General features: G+C 48.6%; 1 protein-coding gene across 1 annotated transcript in view; it reads right to left on the bottom strand.

Moving 5' to 3' along the window:
- The window catches only part of WWC1 (WW and C2 domain containing 1), a 72671-nt gene extending 62741 nt beyond the window's left edge, over positions 1-9930 (bottom strand). The window contains exon 1 of the mRNA XM_068417186.1: positions 9728-9930. Within this exon, the coding sequence (XP_068273287.1) occupies positions 9728-9846 (119 nt within the window). The 5' untranslated portion in view covers positions 9847-9930. The remainder of the gene's footprint in view (positions 1-9727) is intronic.
- Between the last annotated feature and the right edge of the window lie 10645 nt (positions 9931-20575).

Below are 20575 nucleotides of genomic sequence, written 5' to 3'. Positions count from 1 at the left end.
GGTGGAGAGAGATCAGATGTTGAGAAATGTTGAACAATGTACTGAACAGGAGAGTTTAATCTCATTCTCTGCAGGGTTAACACATACCACTAATCAAATACACCCGAGCATCACCACATACATGCTCCAGCAAAAAAGTCTGTTCAAAGTGCTGATTTGATTTCAAGTTTAACCATGCCAAAGCTCTGCAATACAAAAATGTTATTCACATTAAAGATTTTTTTTGTTGTTGTTAAAACACAATTCAATATGAAAAGCTGACCTGGAATGCTACATACAGTACAGGTCATCCTAATTTAGACAAGCCTTACCATTTTATCTTAAAAAACCTTCCTTTTCATACCAAGTTCTCCCTTGAGAAAAGTTTCCATCTCTGCTATACAGGAATTCATTCAGAACAACAGCAAGCAATGAAGCTGCATCATTAGCATCACTCTACTAGCCATAGGGAGCATCTGGAAAAATCTTAAAAAGAACACAAAAGCTGCTACAGCAGCAGAGACCTTCCAAAGAAGGTCTTCTAAAGTCTTCCAAAGAAGAGAGGGGCTCAGCTAGCCAGAGACTTTCCTTGTTTGGAAGGTTTCTGGCTATCTGAGCCCCTCTCTTCCCACCAAAACAGCAAAAGCCATAAGCAGCAACCAGAAGACTGAACCAAAGTCACATCAGATGTTGAGGAACAGAAGTGGCACCATTCTGAGCAAAGGCCAGGGCTGAGCAGCAAAAGCCTGTCTAAAGAGCATTGCAACAATCCACCAGCTGTTAAAAACCAGAGCAGCATCACTAATTGAGCATGGACCTTACCCTGTGTGCACTGTTGCAGTAGAACTGTCACATCTCCTAGATCAGTGACATAAGGTGCAGAAGCACAGCACACGCGTGCTGCCTCGGAAATCCTAATAAACCCCCAGCGAACCCTGGGAGCCCTATGGAGGGGCAGGCAGTAGGCAGGCTGAAGATTTCCCCTCAGGGAAAGCAGCACTGGGGCAAGCAGAGGTTTCAGCTTCAGAGCACCATGAAACACCCATTGCAATGCAGGCAATGAGGAGCCACCCTGGCCTGACTGCCCAGTCCCTGCCAGCCCAGGACAGCAGCTGCCCTGTTCCCAGGGTGCTGCCTGTTTTCCCCACCCACCCACCTCCTCCCTTGCATTTCAGCAGCTGCAGAGCAGGCCAATTCCACCAAATGAGTATGATAAACTCCATCCTCCCAAAGGGGTTACTACGAGCTTCTCTGTAGGCTGAATCAGACTGACTGAAACAGCACCACCCAAGACAGGCCACCAACCTGAGATACTTCATAGGAAACAGACTGGATAATTTGCAGAGCTGCACCATGTGTGACAGTCAAATACTTTCCATTCTCATCCCCACCCAAACTCCTTTTGAGATAATTTGGATAAGCAGCTCAAAAACATACTCAATCTTTCAAACAGTCCAACTATGAGAACTTCAAGTGTCCAGGATGAAGCTGCCAGGGAGATGACTCTTCCCATTCACTCAGGAGTTAGGTGCACCGTCCAACAGATCGCTGCTGCCAATCCATGGTGCCAACCTGCCTGAGCCCCTCGAAGGATGTCCCACACTGGATGGCTTGGTGGCTGCACGGGCAAGGGGACAGCCTGCGCAGCTGGGCCACCAGCATGCCTTCTAGCAGCTGCAGAGGCTCAGCTGGCTCAGATGCCATGTGAAATCAGAAGCTGTGCCTGGCACAAGCAAAATTAACTGCAAAGTTACCCACAGCACAGCTTCATAGAGCAGTTCTGGGGCTACCTACGTTTCCCCGTGCTGCTCTAAGGGTCCAGAAGATTATTTTGGCCACTGCTGTTCCTCTGCAGGCCATCCACCCAGTGGAAGGGTTGTGAGGGATGAAATAGCAGTGAGCCCTCTCCTCAGCAGGGGACAGCCCTTGTTCTGAGTACAGAGCTATTAAGGCAACCGTAAGCAAGGTATGAGAAATTTGCAAGTTGTTGCAGGGTCATTTAAGCAATAGTTTCACTTACATTTTAGTTCAAAATAGTTATGTGACCACCTTGCATCCTAACTCTGCATAGAGCAGATATGAATGACTGCCTCTTGCAAATCAATACTGTTTATTGCATGCTTTAAATCAATAAAGCTTTCCTCCACAGAGTAAATTCTTCTAAAACAGTGATTAGGCATTTGAGGAGAACTAAATAGTTTCACTGAACAATACCATTAGTCCTGAAACACCAGCTTGACATCCCAGCCAGAAAGCACTTTGTCAGAACTAATTAATCCCCACAGCACCTCTATAAGATTGAGAAAGCAATTCATCTGCTTTTTAAATGTGTTGGGTACTTATGTTGCAGAACATAGTGTCTGGGGTGGATGCCATAAGCACCAGCCTAAACAGAGAACAAACCAAGCCAGCAGAACCCATCCAAAAGCATGAAAAACCAGAGAACACTGACAGCTGTAGGATTTGGCTTATCTGCATCTTCCTCTTACACACCAAGCCTCCTGTGACTATCCAGAGTCTTCCAGATGTCACTTGACTGGATGAGTGGCAGTGAAAAGCCATTATTATTCTACTGGGAGCAGTTTTGTCTGTTGTTTGTTCAGCCAATTATCTATGCATGTAGCTTAAAAGGGAGGGGGGAGCAGTAACCTTAGGCTCTGTGAATAAAAACTCTGGGTTTTATTTGATGAGTTAAAGCTAAGTCTTCATTACCACAAGCAAAGCACGTAACTTTACTAACCACGTCTCAGGAATGGCAACCATTCAGCAGAAAAGTATTTCTCTCCAAGGAAGCAGTCGATCTACATAGCACTCATAGATGTGTATGCAGTAGCACTAATCTACATACCTCCACTAGTCTACATACCTCCACCTGACTTTGCCTAGCTGCTGCCACTCCCCTTTATTCACTTATTTTTTCAGCTAGCACTTGCCCTGTTTGTTGGGGCACTCAAGGCCACCAGGTTCAAGCCGCCAGCCCCTGCACAGGGAGAACATCAGCAAGGCTTTCCCAAACCAGCTGTATGATCTCTCCTCCTCTTTGAGAGAGACTTGAAGTTCTCCCATACTTGAGACAACCAAGTGTCAAATCAAGCCCAGGACATTTCAATCCCGGCAGACAGCGAGATCAGCAGAGTCTCCATGATGAGTGCAGGAACGCATTGTGGGGTGGTGACACTCCTCAGCATGCTGGGCAGAGTGCAAGGCTAGCCTTGGCAGTGTGTAGTCACCTTCAGGAGCACAGAATATGAATCAATCATTTGCTAATAGATTCCTCCAGCAACTGAGATAAGAGCCCAGTCGGAAAAGGTGGTGTGGCAGGTCAGTGACAGGACCACCCTCAGCTACCTAGCACACAAGTTACTTCATTAAACTTTTTTGGAAAAGTCTTCCCATGTCTTCCAATAATTTTTTTTGTACAAGCTAGAGGAATTTAAATCAGATTCAGAGATGAAAAAGTTTGCTGCAAACTCATCTTCCCATATCTATGCTAGCTATGAAGACACCAGTGCAAATTACACCTTTAGGAGATGTTCTACACCACTGCTGGTTTCATCTGGGCTCCAGCAAGTGAAAATTCACTCTCCCTGTAAAACTCAATCAGAAATCACAGGGCACAGCTAAGCACCTCCAGCTCTGGGAACGCCTCCTTGGTTGGGCTGGCAGAGAGCCCGGCCAGGTCAAGTGTCTGGGGACAGTTTCACAAGCACACCCTCAGCAGCATTGCTGGGTTGCCACCAGAGCCAGCCCCGCTCCCACACCTCGTAGCCTCCCGCTCAGCCCCAGTTGTGCCAGCACAAGTTTCTGCACAAGCATACACAACCTGGATCAACCATTCCTTTAAAATAAACCCAGACAGTAAAATAACATTTCTCAGCCAGATCAGCTTCTGGACCTCGCTCCCTGCACTGATACAGAATTTCACTCTGGCACCAGCAGCTTAAGGTGCCCCATCAGGAACACCACCGAGCACCTGCCCCAGGTGACCAATGCAGCAGCCACCTCTCACCTGCCATACCCACACTTACTAGCCAATTTTCTGCCATTCCACTGGATGAAGTTCAAGATAACTACTTCAATATGAAAGTACATGACCTACATCGGGATGAAACTGTCGATCCCCTTGCCAAATAAGTTTCCAGTCCGTGGCAGTGTCGCTCACTTCACAAGCCGTGAGTCTTTGAGGCAAAATTGAAGGACTGATTTTGTGAGCACAATGACCTTGCCAGAGCAGAAGATGAAGCTCAACCTACATATTTCTAAACAATGGAATTTACAGAGATTTCTTCAAAAGCAATTCTGATCTTTTAAGACTCAGAATTCCCCAAGACGCATTAAAAAGCTGCTGAGTTGAACAAAGCTTCACGTTTGTCATCTTTTTTCGACGTTCCATAGGGAAGTAAGATAAAATAATGCTTTTAGTAGTTCTAAAGTCACTGCCAACATCCTCTGCCACTACACACGTGTGTGTACCACACCTTTAACAGTGATGCCCTTGTTAAAAAGCATCATACCGGTTGTTTCCAGCCGCCCTCCCCAGTTCGAAGTGAGCCCACACAAGTGAGGAAGCACACTGGCTCTGAAGGCCATCCCTGCAGCCTCCAAAGCAATCATTACATCCTACCACAGGGTTTGTCTGGGGAGTCTCAGGAAAAAAGAAACCAACAATAAAGTTTGTTTTTTAATAACTTAAGAGGTCTGATTGATTTCAGCTCCAATCCACTTTTCCAATTACAGGTGCAGCCTCTGTTAATTCATCTAGGAAGACTCTTGATATTAATAAACTAATAAAATGTCAAGTGTCACAATAATCTTACTTGCTGCCTTTGTCTCCCTATATACTAGCACTTATATAAAGCAGTGAATTTTCATTTACTGTGGGGAAAAAGATTATAAGAACAGCACAAGTCCTACATATTAAGACACCTGTTCCCAGAGATGGCACTTAGGTATCTATGAAGACTGCATTTCTGTCACTCACTTCTGCACTCATGGAAAACTGTTATCAACAGCTTCTATGGGCACACACTGAACTACCTGTTCTTTATAAAATAATCAGCTATTTTGGGGAATGTAAACATGAGAAAGCAGCAGATTCACATACATATGACAGGGTGTTTGGCTAGCTATCAGTACAAGAAGGCAACATGAGGCATCAAACCAGCAGCCTTCAGCTGCATGACCTATGCTGCTGCCAGTGATGAAAGAAAAATCTAGGAAAGAGAAATGCTCCACCTTTGAGAATTCTTCTCTTACTGATTTTCATCTACAGAAAAGCACAGCTCCTTTTATTCTTGCTGCTTTTCATTGGCCTCACTTCTTCTAGCCCTTTTATTTTGGAGAATTCCCACATTCAAGTTAGCTATACTTAGCTTATTCCAGTGATTATAGTTATGCTATAAGCAAATAATCCAAGTAGTGGACAGTTACATGTGAAATTTTAGCATGATGTTCGCATTTCTAAACCTTTAATACAGTAAGTTTGGATAACAAGTGTGCTGAGCAGACTGGGGATGAAAAGCTTCAAAATCAGAATAATGAAGAGGAGACAAAATACTCTGCAGTATTTCACATCAAGCCTAGAAGGCAGACCCAGCGGGGCACGGCTAGGTGATTGTGCTCTGTATGCAACATGCCTAGCTTTTCTTCAGTAAGATCCTCAGGCTCAGCAAACCTGAATCTTCCTCAGTAAATAGGTGGCCCTAACTATTTTAAAAGCACAAGGTCTTCTTCATGTGACAACACAACACATACATTGGCACATATTGGCCCTGAGCCTTGGCAAATCTCTTCCCTAATTCTCTTCACCAAAGCTCTACTTTGTAGGTTCAGACTGGAAAAACCCCCATATGGAGTAGGAAGGGGTTTCAGGGAGCACCTGCAGAATCTAGGCTTTCAGTTAATAAACATCTCCAACCCTTTATGTCACTAAGAGCCTTCAAGAAATGAAATGCCACCAACTGAGGCACTGCTGCCTCCCAAAACTGAAAATATCTGCTGCTGTTCAGCAGCTTCACCAAACTTAAGCTAGAAGTGCACCTATTTCACACTCAACAGGAGTCCAGTGATTAGGGTAAAATGAGAAGTTCAATCAGCTCCATTTAAAATAACCGTGAAAAAACTGCTTACACCACCTTACTAGTAGGAAGAGTATGAGAATACAAATATTGGAGAGCGCAACAGGTTATCAGACATCTCCAAATCCTCTGTGCAACCAGGAAGCTTCTGGGTTGAAAGGCAAGGAGAAGAGAGAAAAAACTACCCTCTGCCAAGATAGTTTGAGGGAGAGTAGAAGTTCCCCTAAACCTGTAAAGAACCCAAGGACAGCACACCCACAAGAACCCAGATATCCACCTCCAACCCTCATGTCTGATGAAAGCAGAAATCTCATTTGGGGCACGCTGTTGGGGCAATTCCTGATTCACAGTGATGTGTAAGAAAGGCAGCAGCTGCTTCTAACTGTTCTGAAACACCATTTTCTGTCTGGTCATCAGGACAGCAGCTTACAGTGCAGACCCCCTGTGTTAAGAAAGCAGCTGGGACAACTCTCTGGTATGTTTTGCCAAATGATGTGTACTGGTGCACACCGGAAAGATCATGCTTGCTTTTAAAACTCAGAATGACAAACTTCCTCCCCTAGCTCAGTAAGGTTTAATCTCCCATTACACTGTATCCAAATCCTGAATTATCTAATTTCAAACAAATCTACAAAAAAAGTCAGCTACGTGAGCTTCCTTTTATACAAGGAAAAACACAGGTAGGTTCCCTCCCACCTGGTCACTAGAACTACCTTACAGCTTTTTCACCGAAAATTCTTGCTTACAAGGTACCTCGATTCTTTTCTGTTACACCATACCACTGGTACAGCAATGGTTAAATCACAAAATTCTTCAGATTATTTAACCTTAGAGGACTTCACAAAGTGCTCTAAAATCCACAGGCTTCCCAGGACTGCCTTGAAGTCTAGTATACCCTTAAAAGGCACGAGGTAAGAGTGCTCTGGCATGCAGTTGCTTCAATCAAGATTTCAGGCATCTTAGCATCACTCAAGACAGCTTTACAGGAGAGTGAGATCCCACCAGGTACCAGTGACTTCCTACTGGCAAAGTCTAATGGCCCCTCTTAGAACTGGTGTTATGAGTTACCAGAGAACTGGAAAACCACCAGCCCCACCAACCCAGCTTTTGATTTCACACAGCTCAAGGCCAGCTGTGGTCCCACCTCACACGCCCTGCCTTCCCTTCCCTGCTGCCAACACCCACCCCCGCGTGCCCACGGCCTGGCCCGCTTCCCTAGCAGCCCATGAAACCAACCTCATTTAGCACAACCACAAACCTGACACCAACTGTGGTCACAGAAACAATGGGAAAGCCCATGCCCTGAAGCTAGAGGGTATCCCTGCTCGTGTTTACTTCCACTAAATTAAGCTAGAATGAAAGATTTAGGGAAGGTTTAAAAACCTGTGTGTCCTATCTTCAGCTACCAGTTGTTGCTCCCTGAATAAACCCATCAGGTATTACAAAGGTGCAGTCTCACTGACAAGGGTTCAGAGCAAACCCTAACACATACATCTTCCCCCACAGCCCTCAAACTTGCAGTTTCCTAATATCTATTGCTTTTTGCTGGGTAAGAGACAGCATGTGTAAGCACAGCACACAGAGAGCACTGGAGCAAATACTCAAACCAACCTCTCAGCTGCAGCAATTTTAAAGATGACTTGTAAAAGGCTAGGGTTACAAATATTTAAACTTAAAATACACTTAAAATACACTGATAAAGCTCAATGACCAGTGTGTAAATCCAAGTTCACTACTGCAGGGAGTAGTAATCTTACTGCTCAAGCTAATCAGAAATTCCCCATCAGCTGGTTTTCACAGACAGTGGTAGTTAGTTGAAAGAGAAACTTCCTTCCTGTATGCCAGAGCAGGGTTTCAACTCATACAAGCACACGGCCCCCCAGGTGATGAGTAAGTATTGTGTAACATAGTTGTTCTCATGTTGGACCAATAAACTCTTCAAAACCTTGAGGATTTTCAGGGGGAGTGTCCAATCCAGCTTGTTTTCTTGGTGGCACTACTGGAAGATGACTCAGATGCAAAGCTCGTCAGGGCCATGTGTATTCAGGTGTATTTCTATGTGCACAACAAATGTCATGTGATACGAGTTATCAGTATGTGTCTGAATATTCTCCTTCAACAGTGGTGAGCAGGTAATGGTTCTGCAACAGCTCAGTACACATGTGTAACTAAGGCACCCATTTAGTTATTCCTGTCATTTTTTAATCACTAACCAAGGACATAAGAGAATTTTTATAAGCCAGTATTAGGCCTATTAGATTTCTCACTTGCCTTCATTCTCTGTAACAAAATAAAGATGCCAGGAAAGCACTCCTAATTTAAGCTTGTATTAACTTTTATGAAGGTTAAAAAACACACCTTGAAACAACTGTGTTACTAGCCCTTCTCAACCACATTACTGTAACAGAAGCCCCAAAACAAGTTCCAAACCCCCAGCTGGCAGCAGGTTACATTTGTGTACAGTACACACAAGGATTATTCCTGGAATGCAGAACACTCCTTGAAATCTTGTAAAATTGGACAATCATTCACTTCCATGCTTAACAAGAAAACATCTAAGTAGAACTGGAAAGAAGGCATAGTACTAACATCCCACTGACAATGGAAGCCCCTTCAAGGAACTGATTGCTGGGGCAAGGGGAAGAAAGGAAAACAAATTCAGAAATTACCCCAGCTGCCCCGTAACAAGAACACTCACTGTCACATGGGGGAAGTGGGTAAAATTTATGAACAACAAACCTCATATTCAGATTGTTGGGATTTCCAGCTTATCAAGATGGATTTTTGAGTTGCTGTGTTCAGGAACTTCAGCTAACACAGCATTAAACATGAACTTTAGAAACTTCTGATTTCAACAGCGATACAGTCGTTGAGCTTCCTGCATGCTCAAGCTACTGTACACCAGCTTGCCGTAACTGCCTCAAGCATGGAACTAGAACATGCTAGGACAGAGCATTGCTTGGAAAATGGCCTGGGTCTCAAACAGTAGACTGTTTGCTGTTTCTCTTACTTCTAAAGTGAGCAATATAGGGAAAGAGCTCATCAGAGCCAGCAGGCACAAGAAGAGACCTGCTGGGAGGCAGAGGGCGATCAGAAACGCACCCTGAAGTCAGTGACCTCAGCGATCGCCACACTGACCAAAGCCACAGAGCACTGGCAGAGGTGGGCCACGACTCAGGACACGACCCACCGACACCTCGGACCCCCCTCTGCCAGTTCCTCCCCGCTCCCCCGAGGCGCGGCTGTCCCGGCGGTGAGCCAGGGGGGCTCCAGCCCCCGCACGGCGCGGAGGGCAGCGTGACGCCAGCCGCGTTACACCTGCGCTACGGGCAGCGTGCACTGCGGCTCTGCAACATGTCTGGAGACGGGAACGGGGGCGGGCAGGAAGATGCGAAGGATAAAACAACAAACCCCACTGCTGCCCCTCCATCCCGCACCTCCCGAGCAGCGCCCAGTGCCCAGCCAGGCCCGCGGGTAACGAAACGGCCGCCCTGTCCTGTCCTCAAACGGAGCCGGGAGCCAGCCCCGAGCCCAGGGCCGGCAGCAGCCACCGGCCGGGAGCTCGGAGCAGCCGCGCCGGGCGGCAAGCGCCGCTCGGACCGCCGCGTCCCCCCGCCCCCGCCCGGGAGAAGCCGTGCCCGCCCCGCTCGCCCGGCCCCGCCGCCACCCACCTGTCGCGGGGGTCGACCCAGCTGGTGGTGCGGCTGCCGTGGTCGATGTAGTACACCTTCCCGTCGTAGTCCCGCGCCTCCTCCCAGCCCTCGGGCAGCGGCAGCTCCTTCCGCGGCATCGTCCCCACCGCCGGCCGCGCTGCCCCATCCACCGCTCTGCTCCGCACCGGGGCGGCAGCGGGGGCCGGCCCCAGGGCAGGGCCGGGCCGGGCCTCCCCTCCCGCGGGCAGCGAGGAGCGGTGCGGGGGCCGCGCCGGCCCAGCCGCGCAGGGAGGCGCCGCCGCCGCCGGCCAGCCCTCACATGCCGGCCCCGCGGCGGGGGCGGGGCGCGGGCCAGCCGAGGCGGGGCGGTCCGGGGAGGGCGGCGGGGGAGCCCGCGATCAGCCCTGCGGCGCGGGGAGCGCCGGCCCGCCCGGCCCCTCACGCCTCCATTTCCTGCTCCGCCGGCGGCAGCCCGGCCAGTCCCGGGGCGGCCCCGCGCCCTGCCCCACGCCCCGCCCACCACCGGCGCCCCGGGCGGGGGATGCCGCTTCTTAAAGGCTGGGCCCGCCCCGCCCCGCTGCCGCGCGCAGGAGAGCGCCCCCTGCCGGCGGGGAGGGTGGGGGCACCTGCGGCGGGGGGGGCCGGTGATGGGGGCGCGCCGTGAGGCGGCCCGGGGAGGGGGGGGGGGTGCCCGGCCGGGGCACCGGGGTTCGGGCGCTCGGGGCAGAGCGGGTGGGGAGCTACGAGGCCAAAAGAGGGGGGGCTGCCGTTATAACCGCTCTCTTGCACACAAGGGCCTGCGGTTCAGCCTGGCCCTTCTGAGGCGAAGCACAAGAGTTGGAGGACAGGGGCGCGATGAGGGTGGCCGAAAGCAGAGTGGGGTCTGCTGGGTGCCCCCGGTGAGGCACGGGCCGGAGGGCATCAGGGGGGCTGGCACTCACACGGGCAAGCATGCAAGCGTCTCCAGCCTGGGTGGCATCCCTCAGGCTGCGAGGTGTCCATGGCTCCTGGGTGTGCTGCCCTCCGGGCTGCGACTGACCCCCGGCAGTGCAGGCCCCAGCAGTGCTGACCCCCGGCAGTGCTGACCCCCGACAGTGCTGACCCCCGGCAGTGCAGACCCCCAGCAGTGCTGACCCCCGGCAGTGCAGGCCCCAGCAGTGCGGAACCGCCCCTGTGCTGGCTGGGCCCCACACAGGCGTTGCCGCTGCCAGGCCGCATTTGCTGTCAGTGAACGAACAGCCAACGGAGCTGCCCATGCAGGCCTCCACAGGGGTGACATTGGTCACTTTTCCATTTATGTAGCTTTAAGAGTGAAAGCTCTTTGCAGCTGGGTGTGTAGATACAGTGAATCCATCACCAGAAGGCAGGGTCATAAAAATAAGTTAGGGTAGCACAGGAAAGTCCCAGGCAGAAGCCATAAGCCAGCGGGCGGGTGACGGTGTCCGCAGCGCATGGCACATTACCCCTTCCAGAGCAGGCTGCTGCTGTGGCTTGGCTGTTGCCAGTACCTGAGCATGGCTCTGGCATAGCTGCGGTGCAGTATGGAAGGAGCTATGAGGATGTGCCTTCCCCAGGCTCTGTCCCTAGATTTCAGTAATTTAGGCCTGAACAGACTGCCTGTGACAAAATGCCACAATAAGCTCAGGCGGTGGCATGTGATCAGGCTGTCAGCTAGCGCAGGTGACCTGCACAGCATGGCAATGAGTGCAGTTTTGTGTGAGATATAGCGTTTTCCCCAGGGAGCACCAGCCAACACCAGTTTCCTGCTGTCAAGGGTGGGGGAAAGGAAGAAGTTTTGTAGAGCTCCAGCTATTGAAAGAGCAGAATGGAGCAGGGAGCCCTGCCAAGCACAGGGGTGGAAAAGCAAACTGGAGGATGGGAAGACGGGAGCCCCGAAGGGCTGGAAAGGAAAAGTAAAAGCGAGAAAGACAATTAGAAATAACATCTCATTTTTGTGCCAGATTTTGAGGGTAGGATAACTTCTTTCAGGCTTTCTGACAACCTGCTGGGAGTCAGAACTGCTAATTCTCCGGAGGCCAAAGCATAATGCAGTAGCAGTTGGCTGGTGAAGTGGTTAAGCAGGGAAGAAAATGAAGACAAGTAAAATTGAAAGTGAGGCATTTGGAAAATAGCCTGATTTAACCCCATTTTGTCTGAAGCCAAACTTGGAGGGGCCACTAAATGTATTGCTTTGATGAACAGGACCATACACAAGGCTTTTAAATTAATAATAAAGCAAGAATAAGGGAATAAACACTGTATCTGTCCACAGCTCTGAATGAAGCTTGTGGTTTCTTTTGGAAGCGAAGGCTCGGAGCACTGGGAGCAGTGCCGCTCCAGCGAGCAGACACCAGGACTGCCGGGAGCCCTGGGCCGATGCCAGTGGTGTGCAATGGATTTCTCCAGGGCACTGGGCTAGTCACTGTGGCTGTCATTTTCTCTGTACTGCTTTTAATCTCATTGATAATGGCATTTCTGTCTTTGTAAAACACTCAGCAAAGTACTTAAGACATTTAGAAGGGGGAACTGTAACAAGAGAAAAAAAAAATCAGCAAAACCTAATGTTTTTAAATATTACAAGAGAATAAGTGAATAACAAAGTAATAACAAATTAATGGTTATTTTCATGTTCCTGTATTTGTGGTCTTGTGTTCAAGCACAGATATCTCCAAAAGGCATGTTTTGTTATAAAGTGTTTCTTCAAATTTTCAGAACATGGGTAGATCATACAGAGAAAGGCTATATGTAAAGAAGCTGACCAAATACCTTTTCCAGATGGCATCAGCTGTGTTTATGAAGAAAGTAATTGTGTCTTTTTAATGATAATTGCTTTTGAAATAAATATCTTGGAAAATATTTGCAGGTAGTTCTGATTCAAGTTGAAAGATCTTATTTTCCCCACTCCTCTTTATTTTTTAACTTAACTTGTGAAAAAAAATCCTCTCATTGAACCATATGAATTTATGAATGCGATCAGGAATGTGTGTGTATGGTAACTTGCTCCCTTTTACCACTCACACTCACAACAGAAGAATTCAGCGTTATCAGAGCCTGTTTGAACTGTAAAGCAATAAACAAACAGGTGATTGTTTCTCATGAGCAAGGAAAGGGAAGGTTTGGTTCGTAGGTAAGCTCTTACCTATGTGAAAAGGAAGAACAAGAGCAGAGAACAAAGTCTGCAGAAACATCATGGTTTTTTTGCTGTGGGGTCAATGTCTCCAGCACGACCTCATGTGCTGCACACCGCCGTTCCATCCAGCTTTGCAGAGTCCACAGCGGGCTGGCTAAGAAATTACTCAGTAACGAGAGCAGCCATTTTCTGTTGGTGATTTCTGTTTCGAGGAAGCTAGTTGCTTGCTGCTTGGGTGTTTTTTTCCTAATACAGTCAGAAGTCTGTGTTTTTATACTCAAGACTTAAAGCTCTATTCTTAATTGACTGTGAATAACAAAACCACAAATGTCAAAAGCTACTAGAGCACACTATCTGTCTCTCAGCCCCCAAAAGGTTTCTTCAGGTGTCTGAACTGAAATAGGAGGAAAAACTGGGTTTAAATTCACTCGCCAGGGAATGATTACATTTACCTGAAATACCACATATTTGTTAAAACCTCCGGCACTGGTGAACTTGAAACAATCATACCTTTTCTGTGGAGGGTTACCTTACCCTTCTGGAAAGCCTCTTCCCCAGCCTGCCCACCCCCAGACTGTATGTCAATTTTTTTTCAGTTTCCAAATGGCATTTTAGTTTTTTTAAAAAAGTCAAAACCAGCTTTGGAAAGATGGAACATTTAATTTTGGAAGTACCCCAAAGCCTTTCTTCTTTCAGAAGCCATTTCCAGCCTGGCAGGAAGAGCAGAGGTCCCAATATGAAAGGAACTTTCTGTAAACATGGGCAAAGCTGCTTCATTCTTTTCTTTTAAACTACTCCTTAAAAGACCCATTGCTGGAGGCCTTAAAAAAAAAAAAAGCAGCTGACATCCACAAAGCCGTGCGGTTGCTCTGGCAGGTGTTGGCTGCGCCTTGCCCGGTGTCCAGCCGGTCCCTGCACCCCCTGTTCCAGCTGAAGCATCTGTCGCTCTGTTCCACACGCACACAGCGTTTGGTACCACGCTTCCTTGAACACGTTGTTGTGTAGCCTAGATGAGGTGTGTGGGATGGTGAGAGCTTCAGGTTCAGCTAGCAAGGTGACTACTCAACAGTACCTGTGCGGCAGGCTGGGTTTCCCACTGCCCCAGGAAGGCTGCTGGCTGGATTTCTGCGGTGTTTTGGCTTCTCACAAGAAGGTCGTAAGAAGTCCCTGACTAGTTTTTTGGTGAAACAATACGCTATAGAATCATAGAACCATTTAGGTTGGAAAAGACCTTTAAGATCACCAAGTCCAACCATTAACCTAGCACTGCCAAGTCCACCACCATGTCCCTATTTAACTATGCCCTAACTGGGCACAGTCTGGGACAAATAATTTCACCTGGGACTTGCTTTTTTGGAAATGTGCTGATCACTTTGCCACAAAGTGCATCCATGCAGGCAGATGCTCTTCTGGTCAAGTCTGCTGCATGGGCAACTCTGTCTCTGTTTATCCCGCACTGAGGGCTAAACAATAACCAGTTGTTCTATCATGCAAGACCCCTCCCCAGCTGAGAAAGGGAACTGGGAAAAGGAGGGAAACTCATGGGTTGAAATTTAAACAGATTTAATAAAACGAGAAAACCAATATCGATACTGATACAAAAGACTCAAAGTTATACTCAGCCCATAGAGTGGTGGCAAGTTCCTCCAGAGATCACAACCATTGAGAAGAGAGAAGAAGAGGAGAAGAAGAAGAAAGAGGGAGAGGAGAGCAGAGCAAAGAGGCCCCCCCACCCCCAGCAGCTTTCCCACTTACAGTGACCCCGCCATTAATGTTACAGAACACACCTGTGGGCCAGCCTGGGGCAGCTGCCCTGGCTTTCACTGCTGATGGCCTTGATCACCACCCCACAGCTGGCCACAGACTGAAACAACATGGAACAGAAAAGGGATTCTATAATTTTATCCCCATGAAACCAGAACACCATGCTTAGTGATCCAACAAGGCTGCTTAACTCTTTGACTTTGTTGTACAGAAAACAAAGCTCTGGGACATTTTGTCCCTTTAGTAGTAGTAGTTAAGGTCTTACCTTCTGACATTTTTTTTTTTTTTTTTTTTCCTCCTGTTTCCCACCTCACATGACTGAGGAGTAGAGCAGTGGCACTGATCAAACCCCAGGGGATTTCAGGAGTCCCCCGAAGTATATTGGGAGAGCGTACAACCATCCTGCTGTATTAAAACCAAACCCACTTTTTATCTTTTATTATGTTTTCTGATTTATGGTTTCATACATTCTTAGGTGTCTACGCAGGAAATAAAACGCTGAGGTAGTTGTTAGCAAATACTCTTGAACACACCTGAGGTGCTCTAGTGTAAAAAGCCTCTTGTATCTGACTCCTAAGCTCACCGTAGAAGGAGAAGCCTAAAACGTACAGAGGCACCAGTTGCACCAGGCGTCAGGAAACCAGACTCGGAAAGCTTTGTGGTTCTGGGGCGAGGAGCTCACAGTCCCGCTGGTGGCTGGCTTTGGTGGCAGCACCTTAACACAGGGTTAAGCAGCTCCGGGCCCTCCAGCTTTTGTTTCTGTTCCCACCCTTACTGACAGCTCCAGCTGTGTGTGGGAAATATCATCTCTCCCCTAGACAAACTACCCAGTCCCTGATCTTTCCTTCGGGAATTATTTTTTCTTTTATCCCATCATCCCAGGTTGCAGCATGACCCACCAGACACCTGCACTTGCACAGTGAAGCAGCCAACAGACTGACTTAAACCACACAGGCTTCTTCAAGGGGCTTGTGTTGAAGCTAGCAGAGGGTGGAAGAGAAAGAGTGATCAATAAAGAAATTTTTAAAACTAATTAAAATAAAAGGACAGCTGGAAAATGAGTGTGGGAAGGTTTAAGACTGGCTCATCATAAGCAAATCAAACTAAATAAAGGTTTCTGACAAAGAGGAAGGTTTAATTCATCCTTTAATTAAAGCCTCAGGCAGCAGATTCTGGATTTCTATGGTAAATTTCAAGCTACCTTTGTCATGCTCTTTACCATGAACAGCAGTAGTAAACATAATGCAGCTCTTTATGCTACCCTAAGCACTGAAAAAAATGAGCAGAATCCCCCACATTTGTTTATTAAGTAGTAAATATATTGCTTACTTTTGTAAGTGTGTAGGATAAAAATTGTGTATCTATCTAAGGGAAAAGTCAAGAATGTCACATGGCATCTAAAACAAGAGTGAAAAGTAAAGGCAAGAGACCTAGGGGTGAGCCTGGAAGCTACAGCCTTAAGGAGCCTCAGCCACTGCAAGCCTTGTGAAAATACAAGTGTGTTTGCAGCACCAAGCCTGTAGGACTCCGTCCAAGTTGACCCTTCCCCACCCTTCCAGCCCTGAGCCCCTCGTGCGGCGCAGGAGGACGCAGGAGTTCTCAGGCTTGCACTGACCAGATGCTCTTTGAGCTACAGCTGCATCACCGCACGCAACAACAACCTGCCAGGTCTGAAATAATGTTTTCCAATCCTTTGCTCTGGGTATTTTTTTTTGGTGATGCTGTTCAGAAGTAACTTGCCGTAATCGGGTGCTGAAAGCGAGTGTGTGGCGGGGCCGTTTTACACAGGGCTGTTGATGAAACAGGGTGAGATCCTGCGGTGCGTAGGACAGCCCCCAGCCATTGCTGAATCAGGGGTCTCCCAAGCCACGCGTCAATATTTACACCAGCACGTTCAGGCCATCCCCTGCCCCAGGCATGGCTGGCTCTAACACGCCAGCGTCGTTAACCCCCGAAGGCAGGAAAACCCTCCAGCAGCTGAGCTCTGCCTTGGAAGAACAGGACACATTGCAGGACATCTTTGATAGGGATAGTCCTCGTGATTCCTGGAGCTGTCAGGACTGCCACGAGCACGTCCCTCAGCCACAGGTGTGCTCTGTGTCGCCTTCATGATCCTTGGCACTTTGTACACCCGCACCAAAGATCTCCGTCTTTCAGCAAACAAGCCTGCAGCAAGGGAATAAATTCCTGACTATGACCTTTGGGTGCTCTGAGATTTTTTTCACCTACTAAAAAAACCAGGATGGGTTTTTTTTTCCCCAAACAACCCTTATCTCTGTTGTTTTCTTAGACCCTTGGGTGCCCACTGGAAGCACTGCACTGCAGTCACCCCTTGGTGTTGCTGGGAAGGTTGGACCTCTGTCTTCCCTGAGTGTGGGGACATCCCCTGCAATGTACACTAGGAGTTGAATGTGTGTTTTCTACCGTGCAATAATTGGGAGCTGCTTAACCCAAATGGGAGCGTGCCCCAGCGGAGCTGGAGCTGCTGCCATAGCGGTGAGTGTCTCCGATCCCAGCATGAGCCCCTGCACCAGGTGCGGGGCTGGGGCCCCTGGCCACCCCGCACAGCTGAAGCTGCTCTGTGTGATTTGCTGTGGGGCTCAGCACAGGGCAACGCTGACACTTCGCATTTCTGTGAACATCAGCACGGCAGCATGAGCTCTCTGCCCAGCTGCGGTGGGGGACTTGGTGACATGGAAAAGGCTGATATACTCAGTACCTTCATGGCCTCTGGCCTTTCCTGGTATGATCTGCCTTCAGCTTGCCCAGGGAGAAAGTCTGGAGCAAGGAAGCCTTACTCTCTGTGGAGCAGGATCAGGTAAGGGAGCAACAAATGGGACATGGACAGGTCCCTGGGACTTGGTGGGATGCACCCAGGAGAGCTGAGGGAGTTGCTATCTTTGAAGGGTCATAGCAATTGGAGGAGGTTGGGGCAATTGGGGCAGAGTGGCTGATAAACCAGAGAGTCTTCTGCTATCCAGGGGGACAGGCTGAAGAAAGGTGCTGATGGGAACCTCATGAAGTTCAGCAAAGGGAAGTGCAGAGTCCTGTACCTGGGGAGGAACAACCCCAAGCACCAGTACAAGCTGGGGGCCACCCACCTGGAAAGCAGATTTCCAGAAAAGGACCTGAGGGACAAGTTGACCATGGGGCAGCAATGTGCCTCTGTGGCAAAGCAGGCCAACAGCATCTTGGGTTGCATTAGGCAGAGCATCACCAGCAGGTTGAGGAGGTGATCCTTCCCCTCTGCTCAGCCCTAGTGAGACACATCTGGAGTGCTGGGTCTGGTTCTGGGTGACCGTGTGCAAGACAGACATGGACATACTGGAGAGAGTCCAGCAAAGGGCCATAAATATGATGAAGGGACTGAAGCATCTGATGTAGGGGGAGAGGCTGAGGGAGCTGGGACTGCTCAGCCTGGAGAGGAGGTGGCTCAGGGGGGGTCTTGTCAGTGTGTATGAACATCTGAAGGGAGGAGTAACGATGAGGGAGCTAGGGTTTTCTCAGTGGTGCCCAGTGACAGGACAAGGGGCAACAGGCACAGGCAGAAATACAGAAAATTCTGGTTAAACATAAAAAGTACTAATTTTACTGTGAGGGTGACCAAGCACTGGAACAGGTTGCCCAGAGAGGTGGTGTTCTCCATCCTTAAAGATATTCAAAACCCAGCTGGACATGGTTCTGAGCCCCTGTTCTTTACAGCAGGTGATCCTCACCCATCCTGTGACTCTGTGAAACCTCAAGAAAGGAGCTGAGCTCCAAGCCCTTCATCAGCCTCCACCCACACCACCACCCCCTTCTTTTTAATAAGGGCCCTGTGCTGTGTCAGGTGTGAAAACTCTCCTCTCACATGCTTTGTCAGGGACTTTTTAATGGCCTGCCTTCCCCACCTGGGCAGAGACTGAGGATGTCTTCAAAAAGATCGCTACAGTCCACAGAGGCAAACAGGAATCTGATTTTTATCTCTAGGAAGAACTTTTGATAGATGAAAATGTCTCATTTATCAGGAGGAGCCTATTGAGTCATTGACTGTTGCTGACCACTAGAAAAGAGATAGGTGGATTACTGATTTATAGCACTGGGCAATATTTCTTAATATTTTACTTTCATGTATCTGATTGCTTCAGTTGATGAAGTTTGGGGAGAAGTATTTGACACAGTCACAAGGCCTGGGCTTCAGCAGAACAGGCAGTAGTACAGCCAACACAATTCTGCTGGCAGATTTGCTTTTTATATGCAACCACAAAATTAGACTAAAGCCTGCCAGAAGCTGTCATCTAAAGATGTAAAACTTCTGTAAATATAATTTCTCCAATAGCAATGCTGCTGAGCAGCCGTAACACAGCACGGAGAGTGTTACAGTATACTGCCTGCCACCTTCTGTACTCATGATGGCTTAACTGCCACTTCCATTGTAAATCCTATTTGTTACGGATTTATAAATTGGCTGCATTCGCTTGCTTCTCTCTGAAAGCTGGCACACAGCTCTCTCCCATGGTATTTTTTACCACATTTTACTTTATTACTTGCTTTTTTTTTGTCCGTGGCTCAGAAGCACCGCAGAAGTAGCCTGACCCTAACCCCAGAACCATTAAATACTCAGTAGAGGCTAAGATGCTGCACAAATATTTTAACAAACAAGGAAATAAGGGAAAGCCTAACCTGCTACACTAGATACATTTTGAAGAGCTACTGCAGAACTTCTGGCAAGAGGAACACCCCAGCCCTGCCTCAGGAGGTGTGGGGAAGTCTGGGCTGGGCTGGTGGCACCTGCTGAGCACTGGTGAACTGAAGCACGTGGGTGAGTGCAAGGCAGCTGCTGGGGCACTGGCTCTTGCCTTGATGCAAAACCCACATTCCCCAGGTTAAGAAGTGGCTCTCGGGGCCGGCGGTTGCAGAGGTTGACCGGCCTGCAGCGTGCAGGGTGCTCGCAGGCAGCCACCCAAACGGTGCGTGGGAGAGGCTGGCAGGGTCGAGTCCCTGCCTCCGCTGCCATGCTGGTTCCTTGCCTGGGCCATCTGGCTGAATGCCTGATTGGGGAACCTGAGCACATCACACCGGTGCTTCCACCTCTCAGTTTTTATTTATTTTTGGTGGTGGTGGGGAGGTTGAACTGGCATAGTGAGCTCTTGGTCAGCTGAGATTAAAATTACCAACTTGGCCCCTTAGTCTGATGGGTCCAGCTGTGAGGCTGCTGCAAAGCTTGTTATGATGACTGTGGTGTGACCCAGTCTCGACTGCTTGTTAAATACCGCTTGCTTTTCCGAGTAGCTCAGGTAATCATCTGTCAGGTCTTGCTGTGGACACACACAGTTTGTGACCATGACTCTGGATCTGCCCAGCACTGCCGCGCTGGGCTAGGCAGACGCAGAAAAGGTTTTATCAACACAGAGGAGTTTGTGCTTTGACACTGGCAATGGTATTTGCCTATCTAGAGCTCTTGGTCATGTTGAAGCATTGCATAAAACTATGTTTATGAGGGAGATGACAGACATACATGGTAAGGGAGAGAGAATTGTTTAGATATTATGGACCTAAACAAGCAGTTAGGGCATATAAGGTATGTCCACTGGTACCTACCAACACCAGGAGCCTCCTGTGCCAGCCGCTGACCCATGGAGCCACCTGCTAGAGCCAGTACTCCTTCACTGTTTTCCATGGGCTGAAAGTGACTGTAAGGCTGCAAGTTCTCTCTGCTAATTCAGAGATCTGGCAAGTAAAATGTCTTTTGCAGCTGCCTCAGCAACTGTACTGGGGCGGACGATGACCCTGTCTTAAACTCGTCTGTGAGCACGCAGCCCTCGGCACTTGGTGCCACTGAGGTGGAGAAGTGGGTTTGATTCCAGAGGAGTGGCAGATTTCAGATGCAATGAGTAAGGTTTAAACTAAGTAATCCCTGCAAATAAGAACGCTGTATGCTGCAGGCTGTACCTGAAGAGGTTGGGAAGGAACTTTCCTTGTTGGCATCAAAC

The sequence above is a fragment of the Nyctibius grandis genome, chromosome 22 (genome assembly GCF_013368605.1).
Source record: "Nyctibius grandis isolate bNycGra1 chromosome 22, bNycGra1.pri, whole genome shotgun sequence".
NCBI lineage: Eukaryota > Metazoa > Chordata > Aves > Nyctibiiformes > Nyctibiidae > Nyctibius > Nyctibius grandis.
The sequence above is the reverse complement of the archived record's forward strand: the minus strand, read 5'-3'. Positions and strand labels throughout refer to the sequence as shown.